At 37.1% G+C, this 16,655-nt stretch overlaps 1 protein-coding gene across 2 annotated transcripts in view; it reads left to right on the forward strand.

Annotated features, from left to right (window-relative positions):
* Positions 1-5,221, forward strand: part of SFXN1 (sideroflexin 1) — a 42,051-nt gene extending 36,830 nt beyond the window's left edge. For both annotated transcript variants that reach the window (XM_043984163.1, XM_043984162.1), the window contains exons 10-12: positions 1,074-1,123; positions 1,480-1,527; positions 2,924-5,221. In XM_043984163.1, coding sequence (XP_043840098.1) covers positions 1,074-1,123; positions 1,480-1,527; positions 2,924-3,020 — 195 coding nt within the window. In that variant the 3' untranslated portion in view covers positions 3,021-5,221. The remainder of the gene's footprint in view (positions 1-1,073; positions 1,124-1,479; positions 1,528-2,923) is intronic.
* The last annotated feature ends 11,434 nt before the right edge of the window (positions 5,222-16,655 follow it).

Raw genomic sequence — 16,655 nt, forward strand, 5'->3', positions numbered from 1 at the left:
ATAATATGTATGGGAAATTTGGGAATAATAGCAATTTACATTCCTATAGCATGAAGTTTTGTAAAGCACTTTCTTCATAATAATGAGATAGTTAATTGCAAATATTATTATCCCCTGGGAAGTTAAATAACTAGATTATAATGTAACCAGTCAGTTTGGGAAACAGTTTGAACCAAATGCCCTTACTCTCACCAAGGTCTAATTATTTCCCCAACTCTCCATGATTTTTGGAAATTTTCCTCACTTTTTAATTTCAGTTTATAGTGTACTTGGTTAACAATTTATTTAGTGCCTACTACACATTTAGGCCCTACATAGGGGGCCAGGCACTAAGCGAGGTACTGGTGTCTATTATTCATAGTAATAATTAATCTTTTTCATTTTTATCCCTCTCTAGTAACTTTGCCAATTCACACAAATATTCTTTTGTAAAATTTTTTATCTTTGTCTTCTCTCCAAACTTGGGACCGAATCTCAAAACATCTGTTGCATAGATTGTCACTTAACTGTTTTCATTAAAACAAATTGATTTTGTCTAGCCATTTCTGTGGTCCACAAGTGTGCATCATTGAGGATTCATGTTTTTGTAGTTATGGTAACAGTGATTCTTAAATACTTTAACTAGGTCTATTTTTATTGCCTCCTTTATTAACGTAAAATCCAAACAACCTTTTGTTTCCTTAACCAAAGACCCGCAAGCTTACTCCACTTAACCATGTTCTCATTAACAAAACAAATAATGACAAAAAAGTTGGTATGAACATTACTTATGCACTGGTGGCATCAACCATAATTAAATTAACCAAAATTAATTTGTGATTGAATTGCAGCACAGATATTATATATTCAAGTATGAATTAACAAGTGCTATTAATAAAATAGGTCACTTGACCTTTGATTACTTACTCATCTGAAGATTTTAGATGGCAATAGGAAGCCTGAGTTGGCAGCTGCTAGTATTAGACAAAAAATTGTATGGTGGCTGCCCTAAGTCAGGTCTTTCATCAGCATGAGAAATTGTCCACAAATATCTGCTGCAAAAGAATTTTGATTGTAATTTACTTCTACTGCAGAGGTTCCCCTGGATGAGTGCCCCTATTCAAGTTGGATTAGTTGGCTTCTGGTGAGTAATAATCTGATTCTATTTCTTTTTAAGGAATAAAGTATATGAGGGGATATAAGGAAGTATAAGGAGGGAAGAGAGAATATGAAACCAAGCTGGGTTTTCCATTGTGGAATAAAGACTGTACAGGACCATACAGGAGAAGCTTAGCATAACTTGGCCTCTTTTTTTATTAGTTGATTTTGTACAGTATTTTATTTTAAGCAGAGTATTTAGAGAAAAGAGTAGTGGAAAGATAGCTATTTAATCATAGTTTATCTAATTTTTTCTAATGAAAATTGCATGTTTTGACTGGTATCTGAAAAATAAACCCTATGTCTTCTATGATGAGCAAAAATTTCTTTGTTCTTTTATAGTTTGGTGTTTGCTACACCTCTATGCTGTGCATTGTTTCCTCAGAAAAGGTAATGTATTTAGTACTACTGACTCTTTTATTTGGAGAAACATCAATTTAGGAATATTGGAGTCTTAATTTGGATTGGGTTCAGTTTTCTTCTGATAGGAAGGAAGTGCGGGGTTTTGAAGGGATCATGAAAGAATGGGACCAAATTAAGAAGGCATGCATTAACTTAAGTACAAATTTGCTTTTAAAATATAAATTAAATTAAATCAAAGTCAACATGTGCCTTAATTCATTGGAACTAATAACTGCATCATCATAATTTTACCAAGAGACTCTTTTGATATCTCCATATGATGAAAAGGTGATCCTGGAGTTTCAAAGGCTATATTGCAGTCCTAATAATCTAGGAACCTTTGGATATGGTTCTGGTGACAGATTGTGTCTGCCATTTGAGTGCCCACCTAACTACAGAAAGACTCATTCTTTACTCAAGAGCTCGTTACCAGATAATGAGTTGTTGTTGTTGTTGTTGTTTTTACCACATTAGCAGATGAAGACAGTCTAATAGAACTATAGTCTTGACATTGTTGAAATCATGGATATTTGAAATAATTTTATGTAGGAAGACACTGAACTTTAAATCAAGAGACCTGAGTTCAAGGTCCTGACTCAAATATTTACCAGCTGTGTGACTGAGCAAATCAGTTAATTCATGTTTCTAGAATAACTCCTTATATACAAAACACTTTCTCCTTGACCAAGTTGTGTGGGCAGCAGCCTACATATTATGATGCTCATTTTATAACTGAAGAAATTGAAGTGCACAAAAGTGCATTTTGTCTTTACTTTTATAATGGATAACATGTCTTGCATACAAAATTTATATTTTGGGGGGTAAATGAAATCTTTCCAAGTCAAGCTCTTTATTAAATATGTTTACATAAGTTTTGGAAATTATAAGAAGCCATTTTTTGTTTCTATTTCTCTGTAGGAACAAGATACTTTGTTTCTGACCCAGTTATGATTAAAAAAATGTAGATACCATTTACATAGTATTGTGCCATGTGCTTAAGAAAATAAAATGGTTAGGTGAGACATGGACCCTAATTTCATGCGACTTTCAGTCTAAAAAGGAGAAAAGACAGTGGAATTGTAAAAATCCAGTATTTCATAGGTGCAATAGAAAGTAAACAAAGTAGTGTGTAAGCTCTGAGGGAGGAAAGATCACCACATGAAATGAAAGAAAACCTCATGAAGAACATGGTATTTGAGTTGGGCTTTAAAAGAGAGTAGGAATTCAACAGGAAAAAGGGAAAGAGGATTTTTTTTTTTTACCAAAAATCAAATAATATTCAACCTATATCAATTTATTCCTGACTCCCTGATCTATATAAATGTTTTATTTCACTTCTTGCATTCTGGTCAATTCATAACTTTACCATTTCTTTCACATTCAGTTCTATGTCTGTTACACGCTTGGAGCCAGAATTGAAAGCCAAGATTCAAGAGACCAGGCCTGAATTAGAATGTGTGTACTTTAACAAGGGATTATAAATTGGGAGAAGACTTGAACACCTTAAGGATAATCATGCAAACCCAAACACATTATACCAGTGTCAGTCAAGAGAACTCTTTGACCTGTGTTCTTAGCACTAGTTAATTATTCCATTGTATCCAAATTTACCTTACTGACTAAATCTGTTACTTAAAATTATACCCTAATTCAAAGGATCTTGTTATCCTTGTGAGAAAACCCATCCTGTCGCTTTCATGGTTGCCGTTTTGGAAGAAACTTTTAACAGCCCACAACCAGCACAAGACTTGGCGTGTAGTAGGCACTTAAGAAATATTTGTTGATCAATTGATTCAAAAATGTTTACATTAGATATCAAGCAATGAAAGGTGATTTAAAAAATAGATCCAGCTTGCATCCCCCTCTATGGTCAGGAGGACCTCCACACACAGAAGGGATTCAGAGAAGGCCAAAGATTAAGACCCTACAATGCTGAAATCATCACTCTTGACATTCAGCTTGCCACCGCCTCAGTTACATGTAGTACAGACCCAGATTTCTACTTTTTTTTTCTTTCAGCTAAAATCAAAAGATACTTTGCAGGCCTTTTTATTTAATGAAATAAAGGCTAAACTTGTAAGCTTTCTCCTCTTGGTAATTTTTTTTCATTTGACAGTCATGGATAATGAATTTCTTTTGGTATATCCCTTTGTTCTTAAATTCCTAAGGAGTCACATCCACCTTCCTTTGGAATAGTTGATATTATTTGGAATTACATTACATTATTACTAATTACTTAAATGACATTATTTTAAATCACTTAAAGCTATCAAACTATTACAGTTTATCAGTTCTATATTTTAAAAGTGTATTAAAAACAATGATATTTAATCAAGATTGTCTGATTTTCTAAAATTAGTATTTCAGCAAGCATTTGCTTATGTGTCCAGTTCCTTGTGTTGCCTTCTATTTCAAGCTCTTCTCGACTTTGAGAAAGACCAAGAAACAGTGTATTTATTAGTTAGTGACCTTACAAACTGTACTTGAATATTCTCTATTACATTCCATCTTCTGTTTGAATATAGTCAGTATGCATATCACTCTGTTTATATCATCTGTAACAACTGGCTGTGATTAATATATTTGGTATAAGATTAGACATTAAACTTTGAGTTTGTGAGTGTTCAAAGTAACATACAAGATGGTTGAGTATATCACTGAAAGTAGATTCTTGTTATGCAGAGACTAAAGATAGCTAATGTTTAGACAATTATAAAAAGTAGGATAGTGAGATATTTTTACCTTGTGATCAGAGTAAATTTTCTCACAAATGAGATTTTTTTTTACTTGTTTCTGTTTTTCATCTGAAAGGATTAACAGATCTGAAGCTTTAGTCTCTTTGAATGATCCTTACCTATATCTCTTCCATCATTCTTTCACCTTACATTTTTGTCTTAAAACTGTCTACATGGAGAAAAATGGCTTCCCCAGTGCATTCTGACATTGGATATATTTTATTGCAATAAATATGTCTAAAAAACCTTGACATTCCCTACAGACCTTTGTAGTTTGCTTCGTGGCTCTTTAATTAGTTACACACATAAGCTCAAATAAAGATGCAAAGAAATCCCATTTTAACATATTCATGATGATATACTTCTACTTAAATGAACTCATTTTTATATATTACATTTGCCTCAGCTGACCTTGAAAGCCTCCCTGGCAATAAATTTGCAACATCATTTCAGCAATCTAACAGATATTAAGTGTATGTCTTTCACTAGTAAGAGACATACATTCATTTGAAGACTGATAAATTATACACACCAAGAAAATGTGACCAAAGCACAGACATCAAGATGACAAATATCATGGAAATACCTATTTTTAAGTTTATTGAAGCTTCAGACTATTAATGCTTTTCTACAGATCATTTATCTGTACAGTTTCATGGTATTAATAAGAAGAACAAATGAGCAAAGCTCAGGCAGTTTATGCTGGTCTTATAGAAAAAAATGTTTTTTTTTTAAATAAAGTGCAATAAGATCCTAAAGCTGGTAAAGATGAATGGCTATTAATATTTCTATTAATGCTCTTTAAGAGGAATATAATTTTAAGCAATGGCAGTGACTGATATTATTAATTTCAGTATTAGCACAATGTCTTGCCAGTGTTGGTGGAGTCAATGTACTATTTAAATTCAACTGGATAAAATATTAAATAAACTCAGATTGAAATGAAATTGTCTTTTTTTTTAACTGTGTATTCCAGATAAATGTAATCCTATATTTTAGTTAATGGTGCATACATTTCAAGCACAATATTCTAAATCACTATCAGTAGCTTAAAATTCCTTATGAGAAATAAACCTTTGTGTTGGATATTCTTTGAAGATTATGTTTCTGCTTTTGGTAATAATTCTCCCCATTTCTTTCCTAATGAAATTTTCTTAGACCAAAAAATGTCTGTGAAAAGAACTAGTTTTTTAAATGTTTGAATTCCAGTAAAGCCAGTATCCTAACCATGGTCATTAACAGAACAAATCCAGATTAACTTAAGTGTGAAGAAATTGAGAAGGGAATTATTGTTATATTTTCCTTTGGTCAAACTTATCATCTATTTTGTGATGCTTATTTAAGATTTTTGTGGGGGGTGGGCCATGTGGGTTAAAAAGTGTCAAGTGTCTGAGGCCGGATTTGAACTCAGGTCTTCCTGAACCCAGGGCCAGTGCTTTATCCACTTAGCCACCTCGTTGCCCCCATAAGATTTTTTAAAAAATGTTCTAGGGATGCCGGCTTTATTGTTGTTTAATTGTTTAATCCTGCCTGACTCTTCATGACCCGATTTGGGGTTTTTTTGGTTTTTGTTTTTTGCAAAGATACTGGAGTGATTTGCCATTTCCTTCTCCAGTTCATTTTACAAATGAGGAAACTGAGGCAAGCAGTGACTTGCCCAGGATCACATAGCTTCTAAGTGTCTGAGGCTGGATTTGGACCCATGAAGATGAGTCTTCCTGATTCCAGGTCCCCTACTCTATCCACTGTACCACCTGGGTGCTGGGTGCACTGACCAAATGCCAATGTAGCATTTCAATTGCTTCTGACTTTAAAAAATCCCAGTAAGAGTTAAGAAAAAAACAAACATAAAACCAACATAAGTGTCAGAATCAGTCAGTTTTTTTCCCATTCCTGTAAGAATTGTCATATAATATCACATTAGCAAAGGACTTTAGAGGTCTTCTAGGCCAATCCCATCATTTGACAGAAAGAGAAAACCCTCTTCAGTTTCATAAGAAAACTATTCCAGGCTGTGTGGAGTAGTAAGTAGAGCACTAGACTTCGAGGTAGGATGACCTAGGTTCAAACATTGCCTCTGATGTATCCTAGCTGTGTGGTTTGGGGCAAGTCAGTTAACCCTTCAGTGCCATAGAGGACTTCAGAGAAGAGTTGTTCATCTGCATTAGTAGTTGGAGCTAATTATAAGGTTATATGAGAGCCCCATGGCTCTTCAAAAAATAAAAATAAAAACAACCCCAGTGCCAGCAAAAAGGTTGAAAATAAACAATATTTAATACAAATGTAAGAAAAGTCTCTGAAAATGGGAGTTGCTCTTGCAATTTCAGTTACAATCAAGGATAAATGGATCTAGTCACACACGTGGACATGATTCATCATTTAACTATATTTCTACAGGAAGAAATTCATAACAATGTTTTTGTTGAGTGATTTCAGTTGTGTCCAATTCTCTCTGACCCCATTTGGGATTTTCTTGGCAAAGAAATGGGAGTGCTTTGCTATTTCCTTCCCTAGCTCATTTTACAAATGAGGAACTGAGGCAAACAGGGTCAAGTGTTTTGCCCAGGGACACACAGCTAGTAAGTGTCTGAGGCTAGATTTGAACTCAGGTCCTCCTGACTCCAAGCCTGGTGCTCTGTTTATTGACACTGCCACCTAGTTGCCAATTCATATAGTAATAGCACCTCAAAAGATGAGGTGGATCACAGCACTCAAATAAGGTAGTGACTAAAAGGTTCTTCTAGTACCAGAAGATACTGAGGTAACTATAATACAATTATAAATATTATAATGAAGTAATACCCAGCATTTCACCTAATCATTCTGGGCCTCTGGTTTCTCATCTATAAAATGAGGAGATTGGACTATGGCCTCCATGTTTCCTTCCAAGTCTAAATCTATGCTCCTGTGATCAAAGTGAAATACAATAGGGGGCGGCTAGGTGGCGTAGTGGATTCAGGAGTACCTGAGTTCAAATCTGGCCTCAGACACTTGACACTTACTAGCTGTGTGACCCTGGGCAAGTCACTTAACCCCCATTGTCCCGCCAAAAAAAAAAAAAATGAAATACAATAAAATGAATGATATGGCCTGGATGGTTTCTGAGATCCCTTCCATCTCTGAAGTTCTATGATTCACCTCTGCTGCCTAGAAAACTGTCAAAATGGCTTCAGTTTGACCTAATTTAATTCTATGACTTCTGTTAATGCTCATTAACTCTATGACTGCTCAGTAAACCCATTGATCCTTCCAGTCTCAGTCAAAATCAAATTCCAGCTCTTTACATATGCTAATGATGTGTACCCCTGGGCAAGTAATTTACATTCTCATTTCCCTCATTGAACATTTTAAGACAGTTTCAAAGGAGATCAAATCTTTTGGTGGTAGCTGGGATGGGAAGTGGGAATGAGGACATAGTTTCTTCACCAGGAATTCCCAACATTGACTAAATCACGGGTCTGGTCCACACCACCAGCCACCATACTTTCCAAGTTCCACACACACTCACACACACGGTGCAAAACTCTTGGAAATTATTTCAGGATGTCTTCAGTGTTCATGTGTTGTTAGAGGTACCAAGATTGTTCTAAGCTGGGCCTGACCCAGGTTAGTCCCTGGTAGTTTAGATTCAATAGTGGAATAAAGTGAGACCCTCATAAGTCATTCAACAGCTAACAAAAAGATTTAATTCGCCATTAGTAGGAGAATGATATTCCACAAAGATCAATATTAAGAACACCTCAAATTTTAACTCGGCTGAGTCAAGTTCCCTTGCCTGTATTACCCATTAGTCCTCAATCATAATCCACCAACCAAACTTCAAGTTCCCTGAAAGTCCTTGTAGCTACTCTGTACTAAGGCAATGAGGAGGTGACATCACCAGTCTGAGCCAACAAACCTCAGAATCAACTAAGTCTAGAGCAATGCCTCAATACCTTATAAGGAAAAACTAGCCTAACTTGTGGGAGGGGGGAGGTTAGGTTAGGATTTTGTTCCTACCACAATGATATACTGAGATCTGGAGTCAGAATACATGGGTTTAAATCTCAGTACCAACAATCACTGTATGATCATAGATAAGCCTATTCCCTTCTCTATGCCTCAGATTCCACACATCTAAAATGAAAGGCTTTGACAGTATGATCTTTAAAGGCCTTCCTATTTCTAAATCTATGGTCTTCTGAGAAGGTTGGATTAGATAGATTTATAAGGTTTCTTTCAACCCTAAATTGCTGTTTATTTGGTTTACTTAAATCTCTGCTTCTTGGATTTAAAGATAGAAGAGACTTTAGAGGTCATCCAATCCAGACGCCCCATTTTATAGCCCACAAAACTGAAGTACTTTTTTAATTGAGCAAGGAGCCTGTATTGTCTTTGCATTTTTCTCTCTGAATAGAATAAAAAGATGATCTATCCATACCAACCATTTTTGATCCACTGTCTAAAGTATAGTCATTCAAGCTCCTAAATTCTGACCATGTACTAACCCAAAGTCAGATGAATACCTGGGGAAATTCATTTATGAATTTTTCTAGTCCAATGAAGAATTCCTATCAGATAAGCAGAAACATCAAAACCATCTGTAATGACCAAAAGAAAAGCATAAGCCCCAAAGTTCTTAATGAGTAACAGTTAATATGGGAATGGATTCATTCCCACTTGCCATCCTAGAAAAATAATTGTGATAACTGTCAGGTCACTTGAGCTACACAAGGACTCTACAAGAAATGCAAGTATCCACCATAAGCAATTGCTACCAAGGAGAGTAAGCCCAATAATCCTGGGAATGGCAATACCTTCTAGAGTCAAGACCATCAGTTCAACAACAAATTCTTGTTGACTATTGTCCTGAAGAACTAGAAAAGAAAGTTCTCATCAACAAAGTCTTTGGCACTATGAAATGGTTTAATATCAGAAACTAACATTATTGTGTCTGTAGAAATGACATTAAAGAGGCTGCTTTACCTCCTGATTTGTCATAGCACCATAAGGCCCATGGAACCTTTCCATCTGACATGTAGTCAGAACCTTCTATTTGTGTTGTATCCCTCCCATTAGAATGTGAGTTTCTTCTGAGCAGACTGTCTTAATTTTCTGTTTGTATCCCCCTTGCTTAACACAGTGTTTTGCACATAGGAAGTGTTTAATAAATTTGTTTTCATTTGTCACCATTTAACAGATGAAGAGACTGAGACTTGGAGAGGTGATAGAACTTAATTTGACTCGTTTGGTAAATGGAGGAGCCAGAACATGAACCTAGGTCTCTAGGTTGCCAATCCAGTGGGCTGTGCACTATCCCTTGCTACCTAGGTGGTTAAAGTAGTGATGCCCCCAGTGAGGTCTGAGGGAACAGCTCTTGGTGGCAAAGGCTTCCCTCTAACAGGTAGATGACTATGGGTCCAGTTGCATTGGTGTCATACTAATGGCAATGTCTATGTTTTCATTTCTGATTTGAGAAGAATTCTGGCATGTTTACCACAGAGAACTTCATTGGTACTGAAATGGAGTTTAACTATGAACGTAAATAACTCCATCTTGGTTTTAACAGGATTGTTGTAGTTTGCCTGGAAAGGAAAATTACATACATGCATACACACATAAACACATGCATACATGCATGCTGATCTGTGAAGAAGTCCTTATACACTATATCCTGTTTAAACAAATATTTCTTAACTATAGTCAATCACCTATATTATATCTCACCTACATATCCAGCTTTAATTATTCTGAACCTGTGTCTTTTTAAAGTAGAAGTCCCTTAGGAATGAGAATGTTTTTAATTCCATGTATTTCTGATGTTTCTTAATGGTGAGTCCAGCTCTAAGACGCAAAATTGAAGAGGCAAAAGGCTTAAGGCAGTGGGGATGCAAGGTCAAGGACACTGGCACTGGAATCAGAGGGCTTGGATTCAAATATTACTTCTAATGCTACCTGTGTGGCCTTGGGGAAGCCCCTTCATTTCTCAGCCTCAGTGTCCTCATATGTAAAGTGAGGGGATTAGATCAGATGTCCTCTAAGGTCTTAAATTTCAAATCTAGTTCTTTCATCTCTAATTCTATGCTCTTGTGTATTTACCTACATTTGTACTATACAATTCACACACAAGTCAAGACATCACCCCATGATGTCATTGGTCCTCTTCAAAAACAAAGTATAAACAACAACCAACAACAACATTACCAGGACTGAAAGCTTTGCTGTATCTCCAAGTGACCTGCTTACAAGCCTTCCTCTTCCTCATTGTTCTTGGTAAGAATAAACCGCCTAAATAAATTCCTGAGTTCCCTCAGGCACCTTTGAAGGCAACCACCAGAGGACAGTATTGCCTGCAGAATTTACCCACCCTCCTTCTCTCTACTATCTACACAACAATCTCAACCACTCCTCACTGAAATAAAAGAAGTGGTCAGATTCCTCAGGTGATGGAATTTTGGGTGCCCCAAATCAAATATCTTGAGAGCTAGATAACAACATTGGGGGGAGGGGCGGTAAAGGAAAGGATTTGCTGTTATCTGGGATCTACTATTAAGTCTAAGTAGGAAAGAGAGTTAATTGAGACTTTGCCAGAATCATAGCATGAAATCATTGCCACAAAAATTAATGATACAGTTAAATAATCCTAGACACTTTTCAATGTCTGTGAGATCATTGACCTCATGCTACAGGGTGATGGAAGGCCATTTCCGCCTTTACCCACTCATACAAGAAAAGTTAGTTAGACAGTTTTAGCTTCCCAAGGAAGTTTGCATTTGGTCCCTAGGTCTTCTGAGGAGATCTGAATTAAAAAAAGAAGGCAAATACTGAGGAGCCAAAACTTTATGAAAGATTCTGGGACAAGGCCAAGTTCAGACTCCTTTTTGTTTAGTCATTTCCAGCCATGTCTAATACTTTGTGAACCTATTGAAGGTTTTCTTGGCAAAGATACTAGAGTGGTTTGCCATTTCCTTCTCCAGCTCATTTTACAGATGAAGAACACTGAGGCAAACAGGGTGAATGACTTGCCTAGGGTCACACAGCTAGTAAGTATCCAAGGCCGGATTTGAAGTCAGGTCTTCCTGACTTCAGGCCTGATGCTCTCTCCACTGCACTATCTAGCTGCCCTTGGAGCTCTGTATCCTTATGCTTTTCTTCCTCACAAAAGATTTTGACCTTGGATTCTCTGTCTGCCACTGCTTTTGCATCTAACCTCTCCTTGTTACATATTTGGTTCCATTGTTCCTTGGAAGAAGTATGGGTACTGGCTCTTCTTGGCCTCAAACTCTGTAGAGCTGGGGTCGGGTCCCAGTCTTCCTGCTGCAGACTCTGTGTGACCTAGGGCAAACCATCCCCTCCCTGCTCTGTGTCCCCAGTCTCTTTCTAGGTAAAATTGAAGAGTTGGACTAAATGGACTTTCAGATGAGGTCCTTTCTAGCACTATGCTTTTGAGTAATGGCATCTTTGTAGAATGTTCTACTGGGAGTGGGGGTGGGGGTGGGGGAAAAGAAAGAACACTAGTTTAGACCCAAAGGATCAAATCCAGGCTGTGCTATTTTACTACCTGTGTGAACTTGGGGAAATCACTTACTTTCTCTATGCCTCAGTTCCTCCAACTCTAAATCTAAGGAGCTTATGAACTAGGCAGTACCAAGTCCTTGAAATATCTCTTGAAATCAATTAGTCCTCATTCAAAACTGTCCTTTGAGCATAGAGATTGTCATTTTGGCATTTGTATTCCTAAGGCCTGGCACAGTGCTTTGCATACAGTAGGTGCTTAGGAAATGCTTGTTAGATTGAACTACCCATAACTTATTGCTGTTGTTGTTGTTGTTGTTGTTGTATTATGCCCAACTCTTCATGACCCCATTTGGGGTTTTCTTAGCAAAGATACCAGAGTGGTTTGCCATTTCCTTCTCTAGCTCATTTTACAGGGTTAAATGACTTGCCCAAGGTCACACAGCTAGCAAGTATCTGAGGCCAGACTTATACACAGGAAGATGAGTCTTTCTGACTTCAGGCCCAGCACTCTCCCCACTGATCCATGATATATTATAATGTAATTGATTTCCACCATTGCTATGTGGGGGTAGGAGAAGAGTTAACTTAGACCAAGAAATAATAATTCGGTTACTCTAAATCTCCAAATCACAAAGGGGATTTAGGGAGAGTAGAGGCTACACTAGAATTTCCCTTACAACCAACTGTTCCTTTGTATGTTATATAAAGTCAAACCAGAGCTCCTGTGCTCTGCACTCTATGTCTACAAACATCCTTCCAGCTTCCTAAAATAAAATGTTCATTGTGTTGGATTGAATCGGGTTGACTTGAATTGAACTTAACTTCTCTCATATCTATCTTCCAGTATCCTATGCAACCTAAACATAATAGGTATCCTGCTGAAAAGTCTCCTATAAAAGGTTTCCTTTGAAGACAGGAATCTACCCTCTTTTAAGCTAACCCAGTAAATGAAAATAAAAACACATAAACTGAATGGGTGGTGATTATTCATTTCACATTGCCCACAGCATTCCTTTAAATGCTTAAAGTTATTTGAAATACTCCCTAGAGCATTTAAAATGTATCATTGTGTGCAGGTTATACGTATTTTCATGTTTACTATCAAATATTGTGGAATAATGTGTTCGTTCATGATGGTTATTGCAACTTCCAGCTTTTTCAAACTACTCTATTTTGGTATAGTCTAGCTGCATTTGTGCTGTCAGACTCCAAAAGGGCATTTCAAAATTCCAGTATAAATATGCCCATCTCCTCAAAATCCCTTCATGCCAGAGTTATTTCTCTTTCTTCTTTCTCTATGTGGTAGAATTTCTGGAGTTAGTGGTAAATGAAGATGTTTCATGAGCTCAGATTCTTCATTTTTTCCCTCATCAGCTTTTAGAACCAAATATAAACTTCCTTGTTTGGCACTTAGAAATCTTCTCAGCCTGACCCCTTCCTACTTCTTTGGGCTTCCTTAACATAACTCCATTCCACATCGTCTATGCCTTACACATAACTCTACATCCACTCTCCAGCCATAGTGGTCTTACTACATTGTGCTGTTTCTCCAGTTTCCATGCTTGTGCACTGGTTGTCCTCCATACCTGGAGTGCTTACCCTCCAGATATCTGCCTCATGGAATCCTCGATTTCTTTCAAGAATCTGTTCAAGATTCACCTTGTAGCAGGCCTAGCTACCAGTGCCTTTCCCTCCAAGGTTACTTTTTATCTGGTTTCTATGTGTTTTGCATACTCCCATATGTATTCATGTTATTTTTCCCATTAGATTTTAATTTCTTTCAGTGCTGGGAAGATCTTGATTTGGCCTTTGCATCCCCCAGAACTTAGCACTTCTTAATTGCTTTTTCATTATATTTAAATATATATATATATGAAAAAGATTATATATATACATATATATATATATAATCTTTTTCAATTGCATGTATAAACAATTTTTTTTGGTGGGGCAGTGAGAGTTAAGTGACTTGCCCAGGGTCACATAGCTAGTAAGTGTCAAGTTTGTCTGAGGCCAGACTTGAACTCAGGTCCTCCTGAATCCAGGGCCAGTGTTTTATCCACTGTGCCACCTAGCTGCTCCTGTATAAACAATTTTTAACATTTGTCCTTTAAAATTTTGAGTTCCGAGTTCTCTCCCTCTCTTCCAACCTCCCTCCTTAAGAAAGCAAACAATTGGGGTGGCTAGGTGCTGCAGTGGATAAAGCACTGGCCCTGGACTCAGGAGTTCCTGAGTTCAAATCTGGCCTCAGACACTTGACACTTACTAGCTGTGTGACCTTGGGCAAGTCACTTAACCCCAATTGCCCAGCAAAAAAACAAACAAACAAACAATTTTATATAAATTATACATCTCATTCTTTTTTATTTATTCATGAATAGTCTGCAATATAGGAATACCTCTGAGGGATCTTTTGCCTTCAAGCTCAGTATCAAAGAATCAAAGACTCATAGAAGCTTGCATAGGGACGGACATTCAAAGTCATCTGATATCATCAGCCACCCAATGCAAGAATACCTTCCATAGGATCCAGGAGAGACCAGTCATCTGGTCTCTCCTTGAATGCCATTCATAAAATGACCTTAAAGACTGGGCTCTGAAATCATGATAAAATTGATAAAAAAATAAATAATAAAACTACGAAAGTAGAAGAGATCCTAGTTTACATTTGGATCTTTCAAATATGTGTACCATATCCCTCTGAACCTCTCACCCCTACAAATACACAGTAAGGTATTAATGGTAATGGTATTTCTTTTCATTTCAATTTTTGTTCAACCCATGTACCACTTCCCCTCCAATAAAATATTTCAATAGCCTTATTTTAACTTCAGGTTTTCAATTTGCCTCCTTTCCCCAGTTAGCACTTTCTGGATCTCTTATCTACAATTTGTTTTCTACTTTTTCAGTTTACTGCTGTTTGTCTTGGGTCTTCACAGAGACTTGATGGGTCATAACAGCCTCTGAGATTCCTTAAAACTCTGGAATTCCATGATCCTTTCATCTTTTGCCCCTGGAGCTATTTGAATACAAGATCAGGACAAGAACTACTGGTTAGGGTATATTACCGATCTTCCTGATTCTAGGTCCAACTGCCTAGACATGAGCTACACCAAAGCTTTAAAAATAATAATGATGGAGGCAGCCAGGTGGCACAGTAGATAGAGCACCAGCCCTGGATTCAGGAGGACCTGAGTTCAAATCCGGCCTCGGACACTTGACACTTACTAGCTGTGTGACCCTGGGTAAGTTGCTTAACCCTCATTGCCCACCAAAACCCCTCAAAATATAATAATAATAATAATAATAATAATAATAATATGTAGAATTTATATAGTACTTTAAGATTTACAAAACATTTACAAATATCTCATTTTATCCTCCCAACAACCCTGGGAGGTAGGTGGCATTTTTTGAAAATAGAATTTTTTTTTCTGGGCAATGAGGGTTAAGTGACTTACCCAGGGTCACACAGCTAGTAAGTGTCAAGTATCTGAGGTCAGATTTGAACTGAGGTCCTTCTGAATTCAGGGCCAGTGTTTTATCCACTGCACCACCTAGCTGCCCCCTCAACATTCATTTTTTATAAGATTTTGAATTCAATTTTTTTCTTCCCCCTTCCTCCCTCTACCCCCTCCAAAATAGTAAGCAATCTAATACAGACTATATATGTGCGATCATGTAAACATATTAGTCATGCTCTGAAAGAAGAAACAAAACAAAAGGGAAAAGCCATAAAAACCCAAAACAAAACACAGTGAAAATAGTATACTTCAATCTGCATTCAGATTCCATAGTTCTTTTTCTAGATGTGGAGAACATTTTCCATCATTAATCTTTTGAAATTGTCTTGGATCATTGAATTGCTGAAAAGAGCTAAGTCTATCACAGTTCATCATACAATGTTGCTTTTACTGTATACAATGTTGTCCTGATTCTGCTCACTTCACTTTGCATCAGCTCATGCAAGTCTTTTCAGGTTTTTCTGAAATCTGCCTGTCTATAATTTCTTATAGCACAATGGTATTCCATTACATTCATATACCATAACTTGTTCAGCCATTCACCAACTGATGGGCATTCCCTCAATTTCCAGTTTTTGCCACCATAAAAAAAGCTGCTATAAATATTTTGGTACATGTAGGTACTTTCCATTTTTTATGAACTTTGAGATATAGAACTAGTAGTTATGCCAAAGTTTTTTAAGAAGATTTTTTACATGTGAGTTTAGAGAGGGAAGATAAAGAGAGAATGGGGAAATAAAGAGTTTAATTCCTTGTCCTTGGGATCAAAGCTTGTGCAAGACCGAACCTGATCCAAGTGAACCCAGAGTCCAGACCCCTTTATTAGTGGTTCATACTCTTTTTCTAAATATAGGCTCAGCTGTGGGTAACACATGACATCCTCCAGATTTTTTCCATAGCACATGATTAGGCTGGTTATTGGTTGGAGTGTTACAGGTTTGGGAGTTGGCAAGGTGTAAGCAGAAATAGAACAGGGGGTGGGGGGGGCAGCTAAGTGACACAGTGGATAAAGCACCGGCCCTGGATTCAGGAGGACCTGAGTTCAAATTTGGCCTCAGACGCTTGACACTTACTAGTTGTGTGACCCTGGGCAAGTCACTTAACCCTCACTGCCTGACCCAAAAAAAGAAAAAAAGAAAGAATGCAATCAGAGACCAGGAGGCAGGCAGAACCACAACCTAGACTCATTTGCATTAAGTAGAGGAACTGCTTGTATCTGCTTCCCCTCTACCTGGACTTACTCCCCAATAATTAATAAAATCCTACCTCTTACTCTCTCAATTCCAGTCATACTAATTCCCAGTTACAAAAGAGTAAACCACTCATCTAACCATCCCTACTTCCTATTCTCTCATCTCCA

This window comes from Dromiciops gliroides, chromosome 2 (assembly GCF_019393635.1).
Source record: "Dromiciops gliroides isolate mDroGli1 chromosome 2, mDroGli1.pri, whole genome shotgun sequence".
NCBI lineage: Eukaryota > Metazoa > Chordata > Mammalia > Microbiotheria > Microbiotheriidae > Dromiciops > Dromiciops gliroides.